Source organism: Molossus molossus, unplaced genomic scaffold (genome assembly GCF_014108415.1).
Source record: "Molossus molossus isolate mMolMol1 unplaced genomic scaffold, mMolMol1.p scaffold_m16_p_3, whole genome shotgun sequence".
Classification (NCBI taxonomy): Eukaryota; Metazoa; Chordata; class Mammalia; order Chiroptera; family Molossidae; genus Molossus; species Molossus molossus.
In genome coordinates this window covers 33869273-33889006 of record NW_023425366.1, presented here as the reverse complement: position 1 = coordinate 33889006, position 19734 = coordinate 33869273, and the positions used below count along the sequence as shown (strand labels likewise).

At 41.8% G+C, this 19734-nt stretch overlaps 1 protein-coding gene across 1 annotated transcript; it reads left to right on the top strand.

Moving 5' to 3' along the window:
* The first annotated feature begins 96 nt into the window (after positions 1-96).
* Positions 97-18616, top strand: SRD5A1 (steroid 5 alpha-reductase 1). The gene is made up of 5 exons (XM_036280401.1): positions 97-377; positions 8453-8619; positions 11785-11886; positions 14065-14215; positions 18498-18616. Exons 1-5 carry the CDS (start codon positions 97-99, stop codon positions 18562-18564), a joined length of 768 nt encoding a protein of 255 aa, XP_036136294.1. The 3' UTR covers positions 18565-18616.
* Positions 18617-19734: the final 1118 nt, after the last annotated feature.

Genomic DNA, 19734 nt, shown 5'->3' with positions numbered 1-19734 from the left:
ACCGCGCCTCCCAACCGTTCACCGCCCCCTCACCGCTGCCCTATATGTGCCCCGCCACGGCCGCCCGGCAATGGGACGTGCCTGCCGTCCTTCAAGATGGAGCTGGCGGAGCGGTTCCTGCTGGACGCGCTTGCTTACCTGGAGTGCGCCCTAGGCATCCTGGCCTTCGTGCTGGTCTCGCGGGTGGGCTCGCCCTATGGGCGCTATGTGTCCCAGCGCTCGGCCTGGCAACTGGCTGCGCCCACCGCCTGGGTGGTGCAGGAGCTGCCCTCGTTGGTCGTGCCGCTCTTCGTGTGCACCGGGATGGTTGCCGAGCGCCTCCGCCTCTGGCCCAACCGCATCCTCCTGGCCATGTTTCTCGTCCACTACGTGCAACGGTAAAGGCTGGCGGCCCCGCGTGCCTCCGTGCGCCCCCGGCCCAGCTCCTCTCCCTGTCCCCAGGCCAGGATTCCTACCCTATCCCCCGCCTGTGTCGCCTCAACTTGTTGCTCTCGCCCTGTGCGTGCCCCAGGCTCCCTCTACCACAGCCCCTTTTCTCCTTCCTTGCCCCTCCCCCATCATCCCTTGCGCCACCACTGCGCTCGCACCATCTCCCTGCACCCCTTCCTGACATTCTTTCCCTGAGGGTTCCCCACTCCCCAGTGCCCTCTCCCTGCACCTCCCGGCCCCACTTCTGTCCCCTGGCTCTGGGTGTTAGCTTAGAAATAAGAATTCGTCTGGACAGGGGTGGGATGGGTGTGGGGTAATAGAAGAGAGGTTTTTTGTAAAATTTCGGCCTAGAAAGTGTTAGCTATACAATAATCCTGGGCTTTGTTCAATTCCAGAGTGTCTGGCCAAAGGTAAACCCCCCTAAGCAGTGTTTCTGGCTCCCTTTCTAACTTTTCCATTTGGTGTCCTTGTCAAGGGGGCTGTTTTTTCCTGACTAGGTAGGTGATCACCTGGAAAGCTGCTCCCCCTGTACAATACTCATGGGCAGAAACTGGTCACTTCTGAGATTTTCACCTCCACATTATGCACGGTCAAGGATTGTGGGAGTAGCTTTCCAAGAATGAATTTAAACACAGATAAAGTCTTAAAGGTGACTTCTAAATCTTTTGGGTTTTGTGAAGATTTTTAAATGACTATATCTGACATCTTCAGGCTCTTCTGATAAATTGGGGCTCTCTTCAGTTCTTAGGCTTTGGCTTTACGCAGCTAAACCACATGACTAAACAGAAGCCAGAAATCAAAATTTAACATTTTTTATTCAGACTTCAGAAGGCTGGACAGTTAAAAAGAATATTTTCTACATCAAGAGAGCTGGGCTCACTTTTTCTGTAAATATGGGCAGGTTACTGAACCTCTCTGATTTTGGGTTCCATCTTACAACACCCACTGCATAGAGAGGTGGGAAGAAGTAAACACAATAGGGGTGGGTGTCTGTCCATCTGTCTGTCTGTAAGCCTCTCTTCTGTACAGTTATTAGGATACAAGAGTCCTGCCTCATGCAGTGTGTCCTCATCTGCTTTTATACAGGTACTTTAAATAGGCAGAGTTCATGTTCAACAATCCTTTCTCTGAGTTCTGTACCCCTGACACTCCAAGAGTATTTCCTTAGGCAAAGTTTCTGTCAGACTGCTGGATTTTTTTGGTAATGTGATTGAACATTTTCAAATTGGTGGGTTTAATTTAAATATCAGTAGAACTCTCATGTCGCTATACACTTTTCCATACATATACCAGAACTTGTATCTGTTTCTCTAGAGGCTAAAAGCAAGCTTTGGAGTCGTATTGCCAGGTACCGGAGATAAGTTACTAAGCTGCTCTCCAGTGGGTTCCTCATCTATGAAACAGACACAGTGATGATACCAGCCTATGGGATTGACAATGAACAAAGGCAGCTCCATAAAATGCTTACATTGTGTTGGCAAATCTGAATGCTGAATACAAGATAAATAATACCACTTTAGATTGTCATGCAGCTAGGCAGATCCACATCCATACTGTGTGTCTTTCATGCATGCTGCTGCTAGCTTCCAGTACCAATAAAGAATTTTTGAAGACATGGCATTAAAAAAGAAGAGAGCATTTTACAGAGCTTTGTTGGAAAGCCTGGTTAAGTTTTTGAACTTAAGGCATGTTTAATCTTTTCTAGGCTCACTCTAGTGAGAGAATGAATGCAGCCTCCCAAAGGTCCAAAGTCATTTCTAGAGTTTTAGGCAAGGGCGTTGGCCTCAAGATTGCTGGGACTATATAACCCCTGGTGCCTAGATATATGGCTTTAGAAACTGCCTCCGAGAATTTGCCAGGTCACGTATAGTTTTGAAACTGCTGGGCTGTTTTTTTATTTTTTAAGTTGCACATGTTACTGTACACATAGCCTGTAGAGTTTGGGGACATTGAAGTTTTCCAAACAGAAAAGATAAACATTTTCCATTCTACCCAAGTAACTAATTTATTAAGCAGTCATCTGACCTAAGTCAGTGAGTACTTGGAAGAGAACAGAAGCGCCAGCTGCATTAGCACTTGTTACAAGCCATGCAGCCGAGCTGGGAAACACTTATTGGAGTCCCTCGTTTGTACAGGTCAGTGCAGGTCATATAGGCCTGAATAAGAGACTGTATGAATGAAGCCAGAATCTGGCTGGTAGCAGAAGAAGAATGAATTGGAATGTGCTTGAGAGAGACTGACCAGGCCCGAGTGGTGACAACTTACAGAGTTTGGCAAATGTCTGTCCAGGGCCCTGTGCTGAGCTCTGAGGAGGGAGGCCAGGCCCTGCCCTAGGTGAGTTTAAGTCTCTTAAGGAAGTGGCAAGGACAAACCAGATGGAGGGGCTTCTCACAGTCCATGGGAAGGGTATTTGCTTACAGGAGAGGGGAAAACTGTTTATTTATCCAGCAAACGTTTACCAAGGATTGATTTGTGTACCCAGCACTGTGCACGTTATTGGGGATATCGAAACAAGATATGCCCTTAAGGAGTCAAGGAATGGAAAACAGAGTGTAGAGAATCTTTGAGATCTTTTTGGCTGAAGAGCAGAAAGGAAAGGAGAAAGTCCTGACTGGAAGCGGAAAAGGGGACAGACAGCTATGGGAAAGAATGTGCCACCAGTTCCCTGGTGGGTGGCAAAGGACATTTTAATTCATGACAAACAACGAAGTCCCACTCAAGCACACAGTGTCACTGTCTTTACCATAACCAGAGGGAGAATATTGAATGGCCCCCAGATTGCAGACTCAAAAACCCACAAGGCTGCTCCTGACAGCCACCCTAAGGTCTTTGCTCAGCAGATCCATGACCTGGTGCAATCCCTCTTTATGGTGCCTTAGTGAACTTCATCTAATTCACAGGCATTGTTTCTCCTGCTCGATTCTACTGATGGTATGGCCCCTTGGGGAGAGCCTGGTCCAGCCTCACTTTTCATTGTGTCATATGGCACAAAGACCTGGAGCAGGTGAAAGGCACACTGAATCCTTGGCCTGTGCTTTGTGGATTCAAATAATCTGAGAAAGGAAAGACTTATGCAGAAGTATAGAATGACAGTGAAATATCCATTAAGATCCCAACCTTGCCTTGAAATGGCAATGTCCTGGCCGATTTGGCTCAGCCATTAGAGCTTCAGCCTGCAGGCCAAAGAGTCTCAGGTTTGACCCCTGGTCAAGGACACTTACCTCAATTGCAGGTTTGATCCCCTGCCCTAGCCAGGGTCTTTCTGGAGGCAGCCAATCAATGTGTCTCTCTCACATCAATGTTTCTCTCCCTCCCTCCCTCCCTCTCACTCTCCCACTCTATCTGAAAAAAACCAATGGAAAAATATCCTTGGATGAGTATTTAAAAATATTAATAATGAAAACTCAGTATGCTCATTAAACTATGTTAGCGTAATTTGTCATCATTGCAAAAGAGTGTTTTACAGAAGGAAAAACGAAAAAGGGACTGATCCAAATCTAGGAAGTGATGTACATTTCAGTGACCTTAAATTCTTGAGGTCAAAGTCAAAATCAGTTAAAATTAACAATCAGTCTCGGTTGTAAACATTTAAAAATGATTGGGGAAAGCTAGAGGGGGTGGGAGCCAGGAGGAAGGGGGCCAATGGAGGGGAAGAAAAAGATATGTGGATATAGCCTTAAATGCAGAAAAGTAAACAAAAAAAAATATTTCATTTTAAATTTCCTAGTTTTTCTGACCATTGCTTTTTGTGCATTGTGAACACTGTGATGAGTGCTTAGTCTGAAAACATCAACATGTGTTATTTTATTTTACCACAGCCATAGTGTTACTGCATTATAAATGTGAAGCTTTTATACTCAAAAACAACAATAAAAGATTTTTAAATAAAATTAAAATGATTGCCTCTACCATTACCTAAATTACTCCCAAATCATCAAATTAGCTATTTCCTTGTTTCCCAAACTTGGGGATGCAGCATTGTGTTGTCCTGGGAGATGATGTCCAGTTGCTTTTATTTTGAGAGTTAACCCATTTGCTGAATGAATGCCCTGTTTCTCACTGCCAGAAAACTTGAGTATCATTATTCCAGTTTGTTGGGAAAACATTTCAAGAGATAATTCTTGTAGTTTACTATGTGATTTTAGCAGGCATGGAACTTGTTTCTGGGATTATGAAATCTGACTTTAAATGTTTAAAGAATGGTTATTCCAAGTGGTTAGCTACATTCGACTTCTGAAAGGAATGCTTTCCCTCAAGTCTTTCCCCTTGAAGCAGATTACCTGTAGCAGGTGGGCACAGTGGTTGTTTACCAGCAAAGTCGTTTCATGTAGGCATTACTCTTGTTCCCTTGAATAGTCTAAGAAAGTACTCAGTACTTCTTAGGAGGGTGACTTTCATTGTTTTTGGTGATTCATTTTTCATCTTGGGTACTAAGAGGATACTTTTATTCTCTTAAAATTCAAAAACTTTCTCACAGATACTCTATTTATTAATTGGTATTTATTTATTTTGCCCAATTCTCTCTGAACCCTTTCAGTAAGCAACTGCAGGTCTTCAGCCCAGAAAATGCCACTTCTCCCTCTTGTTCACCTAGTCTGTTCTGAATGTAATAGGTCAGTATTGACTTAAAGTACTGGTCAGCACTGTGTCAGCTTTGTGTGGAAACAAACCTATAGTTGAAGTACATACTTGTTGTAGAAAACTTAGAAAATGCAGGGTAATTCAGGAAATAAAATGGAAGTTATGCATAATTCCATTACTTAAAGACAACACTTGAAGACCGTGTTTTGGTGTGTCTCAGTCATGGTGTGAATAGATAATGCCAGCCCTGCCCCAGTCCTACTTCTCACTGGGTCCTCGTGATGTGGTGGGTGCACCACTGAGGCAGGTGACCTTGCGTTTGAGCCTGCCACTTCCTAGCATCTCTCTCCATCGTCCAAGCCTCCATATTCCTCTGAGCCTCCAGGTCCTGATCTGTTAAATAGGGCAGTAGTAATAGTTTTGAAGTGTCAAAAAAGGCATGCAGTGTAGGATTAGGAGTTATTGGAAACATTTTGGTCAGGAACTATGAGAAGCACTTTTATGCCATGCCTAACCTTGTAAATGCACCCTGGCCATTGAAGCCCCACAGAGATTCAGGCTTCTGAAAGCTTTTGGTTCACCCCATCTTCAAATGTATCCCACATTCCCCGTTGCCTTGCAGACACTAAGAAATACAAGTTTCCACAGGTAATAAAAACAACTTGGTGAAAAGTAAGTCTTTTGTTTATGTGGAACAGAAAAAAAATAAAATGGGGAAACTGTAACATGATGGAGAACAGTTGACTTCCTTTCCATAGTCAGCCTGATAAGTGAGAAAATGGAATTGCTTTGTAGCTCTCTGGGACCTGGCTTTATTGTGTAGCCTTCAACTCGTTAACAACAGAAAATGGATTTATGTAACACATTATCTAAATAAACTACTTTTATGTCCAAGTACTTCATAATGACTCTTAAAGATGATTTGCATTTTAAGGGATTTTCAACTTCTGACTTAATTCCTTTTCTCAAAGAGGAATAATGCTCATTTCCCACAGCTCCTAGATGAAAGGGTGACTAAATGCAGATGAGAAAACCTGTGGAAAAAGGCTTTTGAATACCCAGACCTGCTGTAACTGAGATGTCCTGGACCCTGAACCCTGGGTCATGACAGGTGCGGAGTATGTCTGTACTGTCTGAGCTTGACCCGCTTTCCTAAGTGACCCTTTACTGTGAGAAACTGCCTGGCATCCACTTTGATCCTTGAACTGTTGCTGTCCCTCTAACTAGATGAAGACCCAGATAAAAGCCATGCCTAGAAGCCACCCTTTCCACCCCCATTTTATGTTTTCTCAACTTCTTTGGAGATACTCTCACCTCCAGTTGTTCCATGCAGACTATTTTAAGAGCCTTGTTTCTTAATTACATCAACCTTGGCATGACTCCTTGAATAAACAACTGAGCAGTGTCATTGATATTTGTGGTCCCAACAAGAGCCAAGGAAGACCGCTCACTTGATCTTGTGCCTTTTTTTAAACTAACTATTGGCATTACTCCTGGTGTCCCAACTCCTCAAGAAGCTGCTCTCACGGAAAGGCTAGTCCTGTTAAAACAAGTTTGTGTGGTCTAGATGTGTTCCTTTGGCTGCTGCTGCTGCTGCTGCTGCTACAGCTAATTAGTTCCCCATTGGTGTATGGCTTTCCTTGCTTGCCTAATTTGGTAACTTCCTGTGGTTGTAGCCTCATTTTTATATCTTTTGTAAAGAAATTCTGTGATGAGATTCTGTTTCAAATTTTCTCCATTTTTCTGACCTTTCCTGTGAGTTGGGGATACTGTGATAAGCATGTAGTCTGGTAATGCCAACCTCTAGTATGTTCTTCTGGCATAGCTGTCATGTATTGCATACCAAAGAATGCTTTGCCATCTGCAGTAATACCCACACTCTACTGTGCCTTCAAAGCATGAATTCACTTGCCTTGACATGGTGGATATTGCTGATACTAAAACAAATTAAATATGTGGTACAAGGGTATGCATGGCACTCAAAACACTGTGTTACAGTGATTTGCAGTGCACCAAGCAGCTGTGTAGAGGGGTGAAATTTTCCCATACAGGCTCTGTCACAGCCACTCAAATCTGCAGGTGTAGCTGCAGAGCAGCCCCAGACAGTATGTAAACGGGGGACCAGGCCATGTTCCAATACCACTTTATTGACGGAGACACTGAAACTTGAATTTTGTATAATTTTTATGTGTCATGAAATATCTTGGTATTTTTTTCCCTCCCATTATTTAAAAATACAAAAACCATTTTCAGCGTACAGGCTGTACAAAAACAGATGGTAGACTGGATTTGCTGACACCCGATCTAGACTTAGGTTGCTACACAGCACAGGACATTAGTGACAGAGAAGGAAAGGGGTGTGAGGGAAAAACAAGAGAGGCTTGGGTTTCACCTTTACAAGGTGCCAGCTACAGCTTGCCAGTGTTCAGAATTCAGCCCTGAACTTGAACCTGAATTGGGAAAACTATCAAACGTTAGCTGCTCTACATGAGTCACATCCTGGAGGGAAATAGTACCACACTTGCAGAATGTTTTCTCAGAGTCGTTTATTTAACATTTGATTCATCTATAATGTAGAAACATGTTCATCCTCTTTTCTTCATAAGTTTATAATTCTTGTTTTTATATTTTCTCTCTTTAATCTTTTAGTAGTATGCACCTAAGCCATTGTGGTATAACAGGAGAACATGATCTTTGAACTATCCAGATTGACACTTAAACCTGGCCTCTCACCAGCCCTATGACCTTGAACATATTACTTAACCACTCCGAGTCTTTTTTTTTTTTAATCCTCACTGGAGGACATTTTTTTTGCACTTATCTTCCGATAGAGTGGAAGGGAGAGAGAGAGAGAAACATTGACATGAGACACATCGAGTGGTTGCCACCCATATGACCCCAGCCGGGGCCAGGGACAAACTGCAACTGAGGTACATGCCCTTAGTGGGAACTGAACCCAGGCCTGTCTGGTCCACGGGCCGATGCTCTAACCTCTGAGCTAAACTGGCTGGGGCACCGCTCTGAGTCTTAATCTTGCCCTCTGCAGAATGTGTGTAAAGTGTCTGCTATGAGGTAGCTGGGAGGCCTTTTAGGTGATGGGTGCTTAGTGAAGGAGAGCCATTTGTGATGGCGATGCATGATAAATTAGTGTCTCCCAAATTGTATTGCTCAGAATACAACAAGCTATGGGTAACTCTATATCTGTTTCACATTCTGCATAATGAGAATCCTGAGTTTGTGCACTATGGTGTACATTATTGAAACATGGTTAATTTTTTTATCTTGAAATTGTGCCTTTAACAGATACTGAGAATTAACAGCATTACGGAGAATGACTTTTGTACAAGAAAGAATAAAACCCCAAGACACTTAAAATAGAATTATAGGAATATATTTTTTTTCGTTGTTGTTTTTAATTTGTTTCTGTTTCTTGTTTCCTAAGGTGCTTGATTTTCCCATTTCTGATCCGAGGAGGGAAGCCGACACCATTGTACTTATGTGCAATTGCATTCATGTTCTGTACCTACAATGGCTACTTGCAAAGCAGATACTTTAGCCAGTATGCGGTGTACGCTGATGACTGGGTCACTGACCCCCGGTTCCTAATAGGTGAGTGACCTTCGTAATGCACTCCACCATTCCAGTCATCATCACTTTGGTGTTCATGTTCCAGTCCCTTCCACTTAGAAAGCCCAAACTTCTTGAGAGGGCAGAAAGTCTGTGATGGTTGATGACCTAGCATCCCCCTGCACCCAGAGTCTTGGGGGAGAGTCAGGCTGTCCCACTGCCCCAGCAGTGGGAGATGATGCAGGTAGACAGCACCCGTGCCCACTCTGACACTGAAAGTGCAAATTTCTGTTCTTGTTTTTTGTTTGTGTTTAGAGAGAGAAACATCGATTGGTTCCCTTCTGTATGCTCTCCTACCAGGGATTGAACCCACAACTTGAGTATGTGCCCTGACCAGGAATCAAACCCACCACTTTTTGCTCTATGGGACGATGCTCCAACCAAACTGAGCCACACTGACCAGGACACAAATACCTGTTCTTAAGGCGAGCCTTAATAGAGCAACAGGCTTCAGCAGCTTGAGCAGCTGAAAGACTGAGGAGACGGGCACTAATTGCCCATGTTATCTAAGACACCCGTGCACCTCCACAGTTTCTTGTAGTCCATTCAGGTGTTATGTGCCCCCATGGCCACATACTAAGAGGTATGAAATTATCCCTCAAATTTTTAAGCTGCCCCACAGCCCTAAGCTCCATAAAGTTACCTTACATTTCATTTGGCTTTTTTCCTATATAAATTAGTGATAATGGAGAAAACTAACATTTAATAGTACTTTGTTGTTGATGAGATACTTTTACATTTCTCAGTCATAATTTTATCTGTGAATTAAAATTTTATTCCCAGGGCAGTGCCCTGGTCATACCTAAATTCTCACTAAGAGGGATCTGCTCCTCATCTATCAAAGGAAGAATGAAAGAGAAAGTTTTTCAAGGTCCTCTTCTAGCTCCACAAATCAGTGCCTCCAGGAAACACTAGACTAAATTATATTGTTTGTACACTATTCCCAAATATCTTCTTGATTTACTTGCTTTTAGAAAACCTGATTTTCTTCTGCCCCAACTATCAGAAGCAGAAGAAAGAACAGGGCTGGCCATCGGCCAGGTGCTGCACATGTATGGGCCTTATGCTTCCCCATCGTGCTAAGCAGGGTAGAAATTAGGCCCTTTAACAAGAGAAAGGGAGAGTCAGAGGGTTAAGTGGCTGGTCCATGATCTAAATTGAGTAAGTAGAGCGGGGTTTAAACCTGCTCACCACACTGGTTCCCAAAAGTAGGCAAGGAAGGGCAAAAGGAAAGGGTTTTTTTTTTATTTGTTTAATCTAAAAGGTAAGGGTTTTAATGTTTATTTGTGATTCTCACAGGAATCATTTCTTTGATGAATTGTTGGAATAATTTTGATGAATAGCTACAAAACAAAAGAATCATTTTGGTCTGTGAATTTGAACGTTATTTAAAGGAGCTCTGCAGACAGACCCCATCACCTGCAGATGCCTTGGAAGCTGGTGTAAAATTTAAAACACCAATAAATTATACACAAGACCCCTTGGCTTTTTTGCAATTGAAGAGAAGAAATTGAAAATGAAAAAAAAATGCCAATTGGGAAACAAACTAGGCTCCTCTTTTTGCATTATGTTTATTTCATAGAGCTCATAGTTTTTGTAAGGAGACAAACATGAAACATAAATAATTAATTGATTACATATATAATACCATGAAGACCTAAGCAAATAATGATAATATACTAACAAAATGTTTTCCAGAGCAGTAAAAGTCCTTAATCTCAAAGATTTTATATAAAGATTTTAAGATTTCCCCAGAAATGGAATTAAGTATTTAGCTTAAATGAGCACAAATACTAGTTTATCTGCCAATGTAGGCAGTAAAGGGAGCTTGCCTCTTAGAAGAATAAAGAAGCATGGAATTTTGAGAACATGATACTTTCTGGAACCTCAAATTGAGGGCCATGTCACCTAGCAATGACATACTGAAATGCAAAAAGGTGGCTAATCAGCTATAAATTTATGGATTCAATAAGTGACTTATAAAACATATTACAGAATTTGGTACAAACTGTTGAGAAAGAAAGCAGCCTACAGACCCTTACCACACACCAGAGTGCTTTAGAGTGCCTGTTCTAACTGTGAAAAACTACGTGATTAGCCATTGGGATGACTAATGAATAATTCATAATGTCACTTTAAGCATACATTTTTTTTCCTGTTGGAATGGCACCATAAAGCAACATCTGCCCTTCACATTTTTTAAGTATCTCAGAATCAAGTTAACCTTTTTTTTTTTTAAATAAAGTTATTTCATAAAAGATTATTTTGGCGTTTTGCCTTTTCTTGTTGGCATTCATTGATATGATACTAATAAGTCTATAAGTGATGACAGTCCTCTAAAGACTTTTAAGAATGGGAGGGAAAGCATTCGGGAAGCTCTGGGGTGTCTAGGAAGAGCGTGTAGTGGCAGTGGAAGATTTTGTTGGGAGCCGAGGCAGGTGAACAGACCTAGGAACTGAATGATGAGTGAGCAGGAAAGGATGAGCCTAAAAATGTTCAAGGTTATAAAGAAAGAAGAGAGAACACCAGAGATTAACTCCTGGGAACCAGCCCCTCCCCAGGGATCTGTGTGTATCATGATGGAGCATGCCCTGAGATGTCACCTCTTCTCTGTGGAATGGAGGGAGCACACATGCCTCACACAGTTATTATGACCATAAGTCGTATTTCTAATCATACCAGTCGTTCTAAAACCATAGGTTGTGGCCATCAGGTCAAGAACTTTGACTAGATAGATAATATTATTAGAAAAACAAAGCCCTGTTGAGTACATCTGAGAGCAGTAATTATCTTTCTAAAGAAAGGACAGTGTTGCCCTGGCCGGTTTGGCTCAGCGGTGGTCCGGAGAGACCCGGGTTCAGTTCCCGCTAAGGGCACGTACTTCGGTTGCAGTTTGTCCCCGGCCCTGGTTGGTCGTGTGGGTGGCAGCCACTCGATGTGTCTCTTCACATCAATGTTTCTCTCTCTCTCTCTCTCTCTCTCTCTCTTCCTCTCTCTCCCTCCCACTCTATCTGTACAAAAAATGGAAAAATATCCTCGGGTGAGGATAAAAAAAAAAAAGGAAAGGACAGTGTTTATTATACTGATTTTTATTATCAATTATGGCAGTTTATCAACCACAACACTTTGTATTTTTTTTTCCTTCAGGTTTTGTTTTGTGGTTAATAGGCATGCTGATAAACATTCATTCAGATCACATTCTAAGGAATCTCAGGCAGCCAGGGGAGACTGGATACAAAATTCCAAGGGGTATGTACTACAGATGGAAAATTCATTCTAAAATTGCATTGCATGATGCCTTGCTGTTTTAGTTTTTCCAGACCTATAACTAAAGTGTAGTATGTATTAGCTGTAGTTTTTAATGTGAGTCACTGTTATTAATAATAGTCACTATGATTATTGTTTTATTAAAATGATAAATTCTGGCCAAGTGAATGGTTATTAACCAAAAAGGAAAGTCTAGTTATCTCTTTGGAAAGAATATGATGAAGAATTTATGGTTTACAAATGGTATCTAAAACTTCATTTTTAAAGATATTATAGAATACATAACCTTGATTGATCCTCCCTCTGAAAACAATTGAAAATGTTGGATGAAATTTGCGGGCTGGGGGGTGCTCAAGTTTTTTTGTCTATGAAATGGAGATAATAAAATCTTTTTTGAGTTAGCTGAGAGCTATTATTATTGCCCATAACATATAAAGGGTTAATTAAATCAATTTTTAAAAGGCAACCAAAGCACTAGATGCTCAACATCAATAAAAACCTAGATACCCTTTTTTATATTATTTTCAGCTACTTCCTGGCACAATTTCAATATATCAAATTGTCCTCCATGTTCTTCTTAAATAGGCTTTTACTTCTTTGCTCCATTCTTTGGTTTCACTGGATAAAAATTTTAAAACGTCATTTTAAATGTATGAATGTCGTGTCAGGGAAGGAAGTCATCATCAGAGTGCAACATCTAAATGAGTCCTAGCATCCAGGGCACACCCATGAGAGTGTGGCCACTAACTGCCCTTATGCTGCTTTGCAGCCCAAATTTGCACCACTGTAGGGTCTGAAAAACCTCAAGCCATGAATTAGGATTCATGTTGTCCTGGTGGGTAATGCCTTCACACATGGACCCAAATCCCTAAAGGGACCTGCAGGCAGCTCAGGCCTCAGAGAGCCCCACAGACCACGTGCCAAGGAATAAGAGCCATAATAGAAGATTGCAGAACCAGTGAAGAAACCCGAAACCGAGAATAGCAGCACACTTACACTTGAGAGACCTCAGGTCTTTGAGTTAATCGAAACAGATTATATAGTGAATACTTACATGTTTAAAAAAGATGAAAAGGGATTGAAGTTATGAGCAAATATGTATATATATATATGTATATATATATACACACACACACACACACACACTATAAAAAGGATTAAGCAAATATAAATTAGAAACCAATAGAGCTTCTAAAACAGAAATGAATTATGTAAGACTAGAACTTCAGTGGAACTGGAAAGCACACAGTTGCACTTAGTTTGGAACCCTTCCACTTACCTACCTGGAAACCATACAAGAATACTAGCATAAGGAACAAATGACCAGAAAATTGTACAAATCTCAAATTAGTTAAACTGGGGCCCTGAGGGTGATCACCATGCAGAGTGTGCAGTTCTGCCCTCTGGCCTCAGGGCCTTTGCTTCTCCTGCCTGGAGGGCTCCTGCCCCAACATCTGCAGTAGAAACCTTCCAGAGAGTCTGGGATCAAACTTCACCTGCCCAGGGAGGCCTGTTCCCAGCCACTGTCTGTAACCGTGACCTCCTTCTACCCACAGCATGACTTCTGGGCTCTCTTGCCCTACTCTGCTCCCCATAGAACTCTACACCCTCTGCCATACTCTGTGCTTGCCTTGTGTAGTACACTGAGATTTAATGTTCCAGATGTAGGGAGTTGGGGATCTTATTCATGGAACACCCCAAGTGTCTACATCAGGGTCTCGTCTAGACCTGACGAATTGGTAAAGATATGAGTGAGTAAACGAATGAATGAATAAATGAATGAATGAATCTGTCCTTGAAAATTAATATTTTCTTTAGTTTTTAGTCCAGAGTTCTATACAGGTCCATTTTATTAAGCTAGTTCATTAATCATTGTTCAGTGTTCTCTGTCCTTGCTCAGGCTTTGTCAGTTTGATCCATTAACTAATGAAGTGATATGTATTGAAGTATATGAAAAAGGTAGCATTTTCTATTCAGCTAAATAAAAAGACATTGATACAGATAGATGTGTTTCATTTATCAAAATTCTGTAAAAGTTATAATTTCCTGTAGTTGAATTTATGTTCTCCCAGGAAGTATTCCCAATTCTCTCTTTAAGTCAGTATTTCCTGAGGCATCACTTTGTATTCAATGTATCCCTGGGTCTGTGCTTTCTTCTAGGAGGCCTATTTGAATATGTAAGCGCAGCCAACTACTTTGGAGAAGTAGTTGAGTGGTGTGGCTATGGCCTGGCCAGCTGGTCTGTTCAAGGCTGGGCTTTTGCTCTGTTTACCTTTTGTGTTTTACTCTCTAGAGCACAACAGCATCACCAGTAAGTTTTAAAATACTTTTAACATTTTAAATGTGTTTTCTGACCTTATTATACTGGTTTTTAGGTTATATTTTTGAAATGTTGATATTAATTTGAATTGCCAAATCCCAGTTCATACTATGCTTTGACTAAAAAACACAAAACCATGCAAATATCTGAAGAATAACCTAGCTATAAGGAACATCAGATACACGTCAGCATTATCATTTTGTCCACCCTCTTCTGAGCCTCTTTGAATTTATGCTGCTGGACTCTAGACTCGATAGTTAAGTTAATGTCAAGCAGGGCATCTGGGATCTGACCTGGAACACGCTGATTACCAGGAGGAATGCTGACTGTGCCAATCATGGAAGCACAGAAGGCCTGCAGCTGGAGGGAAGGCCCAGCATCCTCCCTCACACAGACGCTGTCCACTGTGCTGACCTGGGTGGTCCTGATGAACTCAGCTCCATGCACCCCTCTCCTCTCACAGCACATCCAAATGCTTCCTTCATAACCAGAAAGATTCATACTCTAAACAGGCTTGACTGAAATACTATGTCAGCACTTTAGACTGAATATACGTTACAAAGTCCTAGAAAATGAATAAAACAAAGCTAGATTTTATACATCAACAATGATGACAACAGCTAGCTAATCTCGGCCCAACCTGAAGTCCTATGGTCCTGGGTATCTGCTCCACCACCACCCCCCTCCTTGACTACCTTCTCAGCTGCCATCACCTCTCTGGGAAGATGCTACTCCCACACATTTGTTTTGTTAGATTTTAAGAAGCAAATATTGCTGGTTGCTAATAATAAAAACACATGAGATGATGCTGATATTTTAAGAAACTGGATCAGGGAGGATTGAACAAGAGCATGCCAGGTCAGTTGTCGAGTTCACTCCTCAAATGAAAATGGAACAGGAAAGTCCCTCTCAGCATTTGAATCTGAAATATACAGAAATAGAAAATATATAATTCCATTTTCCAGGTATTCTTTTCACAAAGATTCATGAGTTGAAAGGGTTTTGTAATTTGTTTGATGTTTAAATTAATGGTGAAAAACAATTTTAATTGCTGAGCAATGGATTAATTCAGTTTGGTGGAAGTGTGTTTACAAATGTTGGCTTTACAAGCTGAGGACAAAATGAAAGCTATTCTTTTTTTTCCTAATCAGTAAAGCCAACTAATTCGCCAATCAGATAAACTGATTCAAAAACAAAACAGTCCATGGGGCTATTCCTGCACCAAAGCAGCATTTTGTTACAACAAATGTATGTCTGTAACAGTGTGACATAAATGATTGTCTTGATCATTAAGCTCTGGGTCGGACACATTGGGTCAGCTGTGCCGAATGCCTACAGATATTCTAGTTTGAGGGCAAAACTTCAAGAGATTGTAAGGAGGCATGTTTTCACCACTTCCTTCCCACCGGCCATAGGCAGCCACACTTAGGCAGTGGACCAGAGTTTAGGCCGCACACACTTCTGCAGCCGTGGTGACAGGCTGAGTACAAATGTGGACTTGGCACATCTCAGAGCTGCACCTTGGAATCCAGCCAGAGAGGACAGCCTTTGAGGAGGGGCTCTGTTGAAATAAAGAATGATTGCATGCTTACCTACTTAATGTCACTTAAAAATGAATTCAGTGTTTCTTTAAGACATTCTGATGGATAATGTAACGTTTTAAAAAATAAGGACACAACAGTTTGAGGAATGGGGTAGTCCCAGAGACGCGGAAGCAGGGTACAGACTGACAATCCCCTAAGGAGTGGGGAGGTTGGGGAGGCATGAACCACAGAACTTATACGCATGTATGCATGAACAGTGGACATGGACAACAATCTGGGGAAGGGGTACTCAGGGGAGGGGGAGGGGGAAATCAGTGGGGGAAAAAAGGAGAATCATCTGTAACAAAAATTAATAAAAAATAAAAATAGCCCTGGCCGGTTTGGCTCAGCGGTTAGAGCGTCGGCCTGCGGTCCGGAGAGACCCGGGTTCGGTTCCCGCTAAGGGCACGTACCTTGGTTGCAGTTTGTCCCCAGCCCTGGTTGGGTCATGTGGGTGGCAACCACTCAATGTGTCGCTTTCACGTCAATGTTTCTCTCTCTCTCCCTCTCACTCTATCTGAACAAAATATCGAAAAATGTCCTCGGGTGAGGATAAAAATAAATAAATAAATAAAAATAAATAAAATAAATAAATAAAAAATAAGGACACACAAGAATATGTTTATGAAATTCTGCGTTGGTCTCACAGCCCCATTCATCAGACTCGAATACAAAGAGCATGACTTGTGAACACATGCAGTGTTTATTCAGCTGCCACTGACCTATCTCCACCAGAGGAAGACTTCCACAAGAGAAATTTAGGAATGCAAAGCTGTTTGAGAGCCAGAAAAATAGTAACTGCTTTGCAGAATAACTTGAAGAATTATCTCGGAGTTAGCATAACCTGAATGTGATGGAGTGGGTAGTCCTCGGCTCATTTCACTTCAGCTGCACAATAAAATCAAGACCAAAAGATTGGCATCCAGCCCTGGTTTGTGTCACATAAGTGACAGTTTTTTAATTATAGAGTTAGAAAAATTAGTGAGAAAAATAATAGAAATCATGCTGTTTGTTCCCCTTTTTAAGGTATTTATGCATATACTCATATTTATAAGTCTTCAAATACAATATTTTGAGGTGGATGTTTGATCCTGTTTCTGTTCTTTCCCTTTTGAGTGTGTCCCTCTCCAGTGGGCAGTTTCTAGGTGAGAGGAGCTCACCTCCTGCCTCTCCTGACAGTGTCCAGCACTGCTGACTCATGGGGAAGCTCTTGGTCCACGTTTTAGGTTGCTCATGTTGATATTTTAGGTCCCCAACAGGCTGTCTAGTCCATTCAGGCTGCTATAACAAAAACAAACTGGGTGCCTTATAAATAACAAACATTTATTTCTCATAAGTCTAGAGGCTATAAGTCTGAGATCAGGTTGCCAGCATGGTCAGATTGCAGACAGTACCTTCTCGCTGTGTCTTCATATGGGAGAAGGAGCAAGGAGCTCTCGGGGCCCCTTTTATCAGGGCATTAATCCCTTTATGTGGCTCCAGCCTTAGGACCTAATCACCTCCCAAAATACCATCACTTCATACCAAACACCTCACCTAATACCATCGCCTTGGGGGTTAGTTTTTTTTTTTTAACATGAATTTTGGGGGGTACACATTCAGTCAGTTGCACAGGCCTACAAAAATTTTTGGTGACTAATGAGTAAGTAAGTATGTGTATTATGCACTTTTACACACTTTGCACTGCTGTTGTTTGGCCATATCTGCAATGGGCACTCTTGTCTGCAGCACATGACTGAGCTGGTAAAGCCATTGTTGTACTTGATCCACAAGTCCACTGCCCTCCTTGGGACTGTTCTCATTACCTGTCCTTTTAGGTGTACAGAGCAGCATCTGAAAGTAAACATGGTGTTTTCCCGTAACTCTGTTTATGGATGACAGTGTTACACCTCTCCAAAATCTAAAATCGATAGGACTTGGCCCACTCACTTTGTTTGCTGTTGTCATGTTTTCCTGCCAAGTTAACAAATAACTTATCGTTTCCCACCATGAGTTTTAGTCTGTTTAGCATTCTTTTGTGCTTATGGAAACTCCATTTTTCTGTTTCTTCATCTTGTCAAATATTTTAAAATTTTACTCTATCCACTTAGTTTCCACCCTTCCCTGCTAGCTGTTACCCCAAAACAAATGAGTGCACCTTTCTTGATATAATTTATATCAAAACAGGAAATACCTGTTTGTTCTGAGTGCAGGGACCAATTATGAACAAGCTGATGTTGCATTCTCCCAGGTGTGTTGAGTCACTTGGTTGGGTGCCCTTTCCACAGACCCTGTGTCTGAAGCAGTGGTTCTGTCCTGGGGACTGGAGAAAACTATCAGCATCACCAGGAAATAATTAAGATACACCTATTGGGTTCTTCTCCTCTCCCCTAGTCCGCATACTTCCTGGGTCTGGAAAGATGGCTCCTCCAAATGCTAATCAGTATCTTTATCACATGTCAGTTATTTTTCTTGTCAAAACATGGGTGAGTTATATGGGTCACTTGTGAATCACAATTTATAATCACATATTTAATTACTCATGATATAGACAAAATCAGCCTATGGATCTGAAATGCCAAAGTTTATATTAACTACTTTTAAAAACCATATGCCTTTATAATAAAAATATTGTTCCTTTTGTTAGCATCTGTTACATGTTTAAGTGACAAAATGATTTCCTTTTTTAATGTCCTTTTTTCTTATTATAGGTGGTACCTTGAGAAATTTGAAGATTATCCGAAATTCAGAAAAACTATAATTCCATTTTTGTTTTAAGTCCACTGTCAATGGGATTATCATCGACTTGATGCTTTTTTATGATGTTTCTCTAGGGATTAAATAAATGAATTATTTCTCTGTAATTTTCCTGCTGTTTCATGTTTCCAAGATTTGCCCTAGGAATTGTTTTCCTAGTAAACTTGTAAGCTCCCGAACAACAAACTAACCAAACTGAAATGCTTGTTGAAGTATTGTGCTGCATACCAGGCAGGGCACTGGAGCTCTCGGTAACGACTACCTGCCATTTCTCTGATTTTGGACTTACTTCTTTTGGTTATGTCCAGCTAAATGTGCACAAGACAAGAATGTATGCACCATGTTTGAAGGCCTCTATGGACCAAAACCTTCCACTACCCCTTGCACAACCCCCTAGAACAGTTCTTACAAGGTCAAAGGCAATGTTGTCCCTTCTCCCCATAGAGGCATGATCTATATTCTAGGTCTTTCATCCTACTGGGTTGGGGAGGCCTGGGGTACCCACAGTGTAGTCAGGGACTCGGGGAAACGCTTGGGCTCTCCCTGTTGGGTACTATGCAGGCAGAGAACTTGGGGATGGAGAAAGGAGATGCCTGAGGCCCAGCTGAGGCCTGGACAAAAGGCACCTGCAGCTGCTTCAGCCTGACCCACCAGGTGACTGCACTGGCAGGGCAGGATGCTGGGGCATTTATAAGAAGCAAGCTACTATGTCCCCCACAAAGGGGACTGTGTGGAGGCCTGAGGGTTAGCAGGAAGGGGCAGCAAGGCAGTCTCCTCCCACTAGTCTCTGCACCCCCAGTCTTAGGTCACTTGCCATAAGCCATCATTATGCCCTTATCTGAGATGCTTTTATAGAAGTAGAAACTTTTTTTAATATTTTTTATTGACCATTTTTTTTAGGGGGAGAGAGAAACCGATTGGCTGCCTCCTGCACACACCCCCAACCTGGGATCAAGCTGGCAACCCAGGCATGTGCCATAACTGGGAATCGAACTGGCCATCTTTCAGTGCATGGGATGATGCTCATTTAACAGCCACACTGGCCAGGGCTAGAATTAGAAATTTTAAATACTCCTCAACATTGCAAAATTATATCTTGAAGCCGAAATTCTTGTTTTAGATGCCCATGAAAGGTTCACTAATAAATGGGAGTAATAACACTGCTCATGGCCAGATATTTAAAAGAAACTT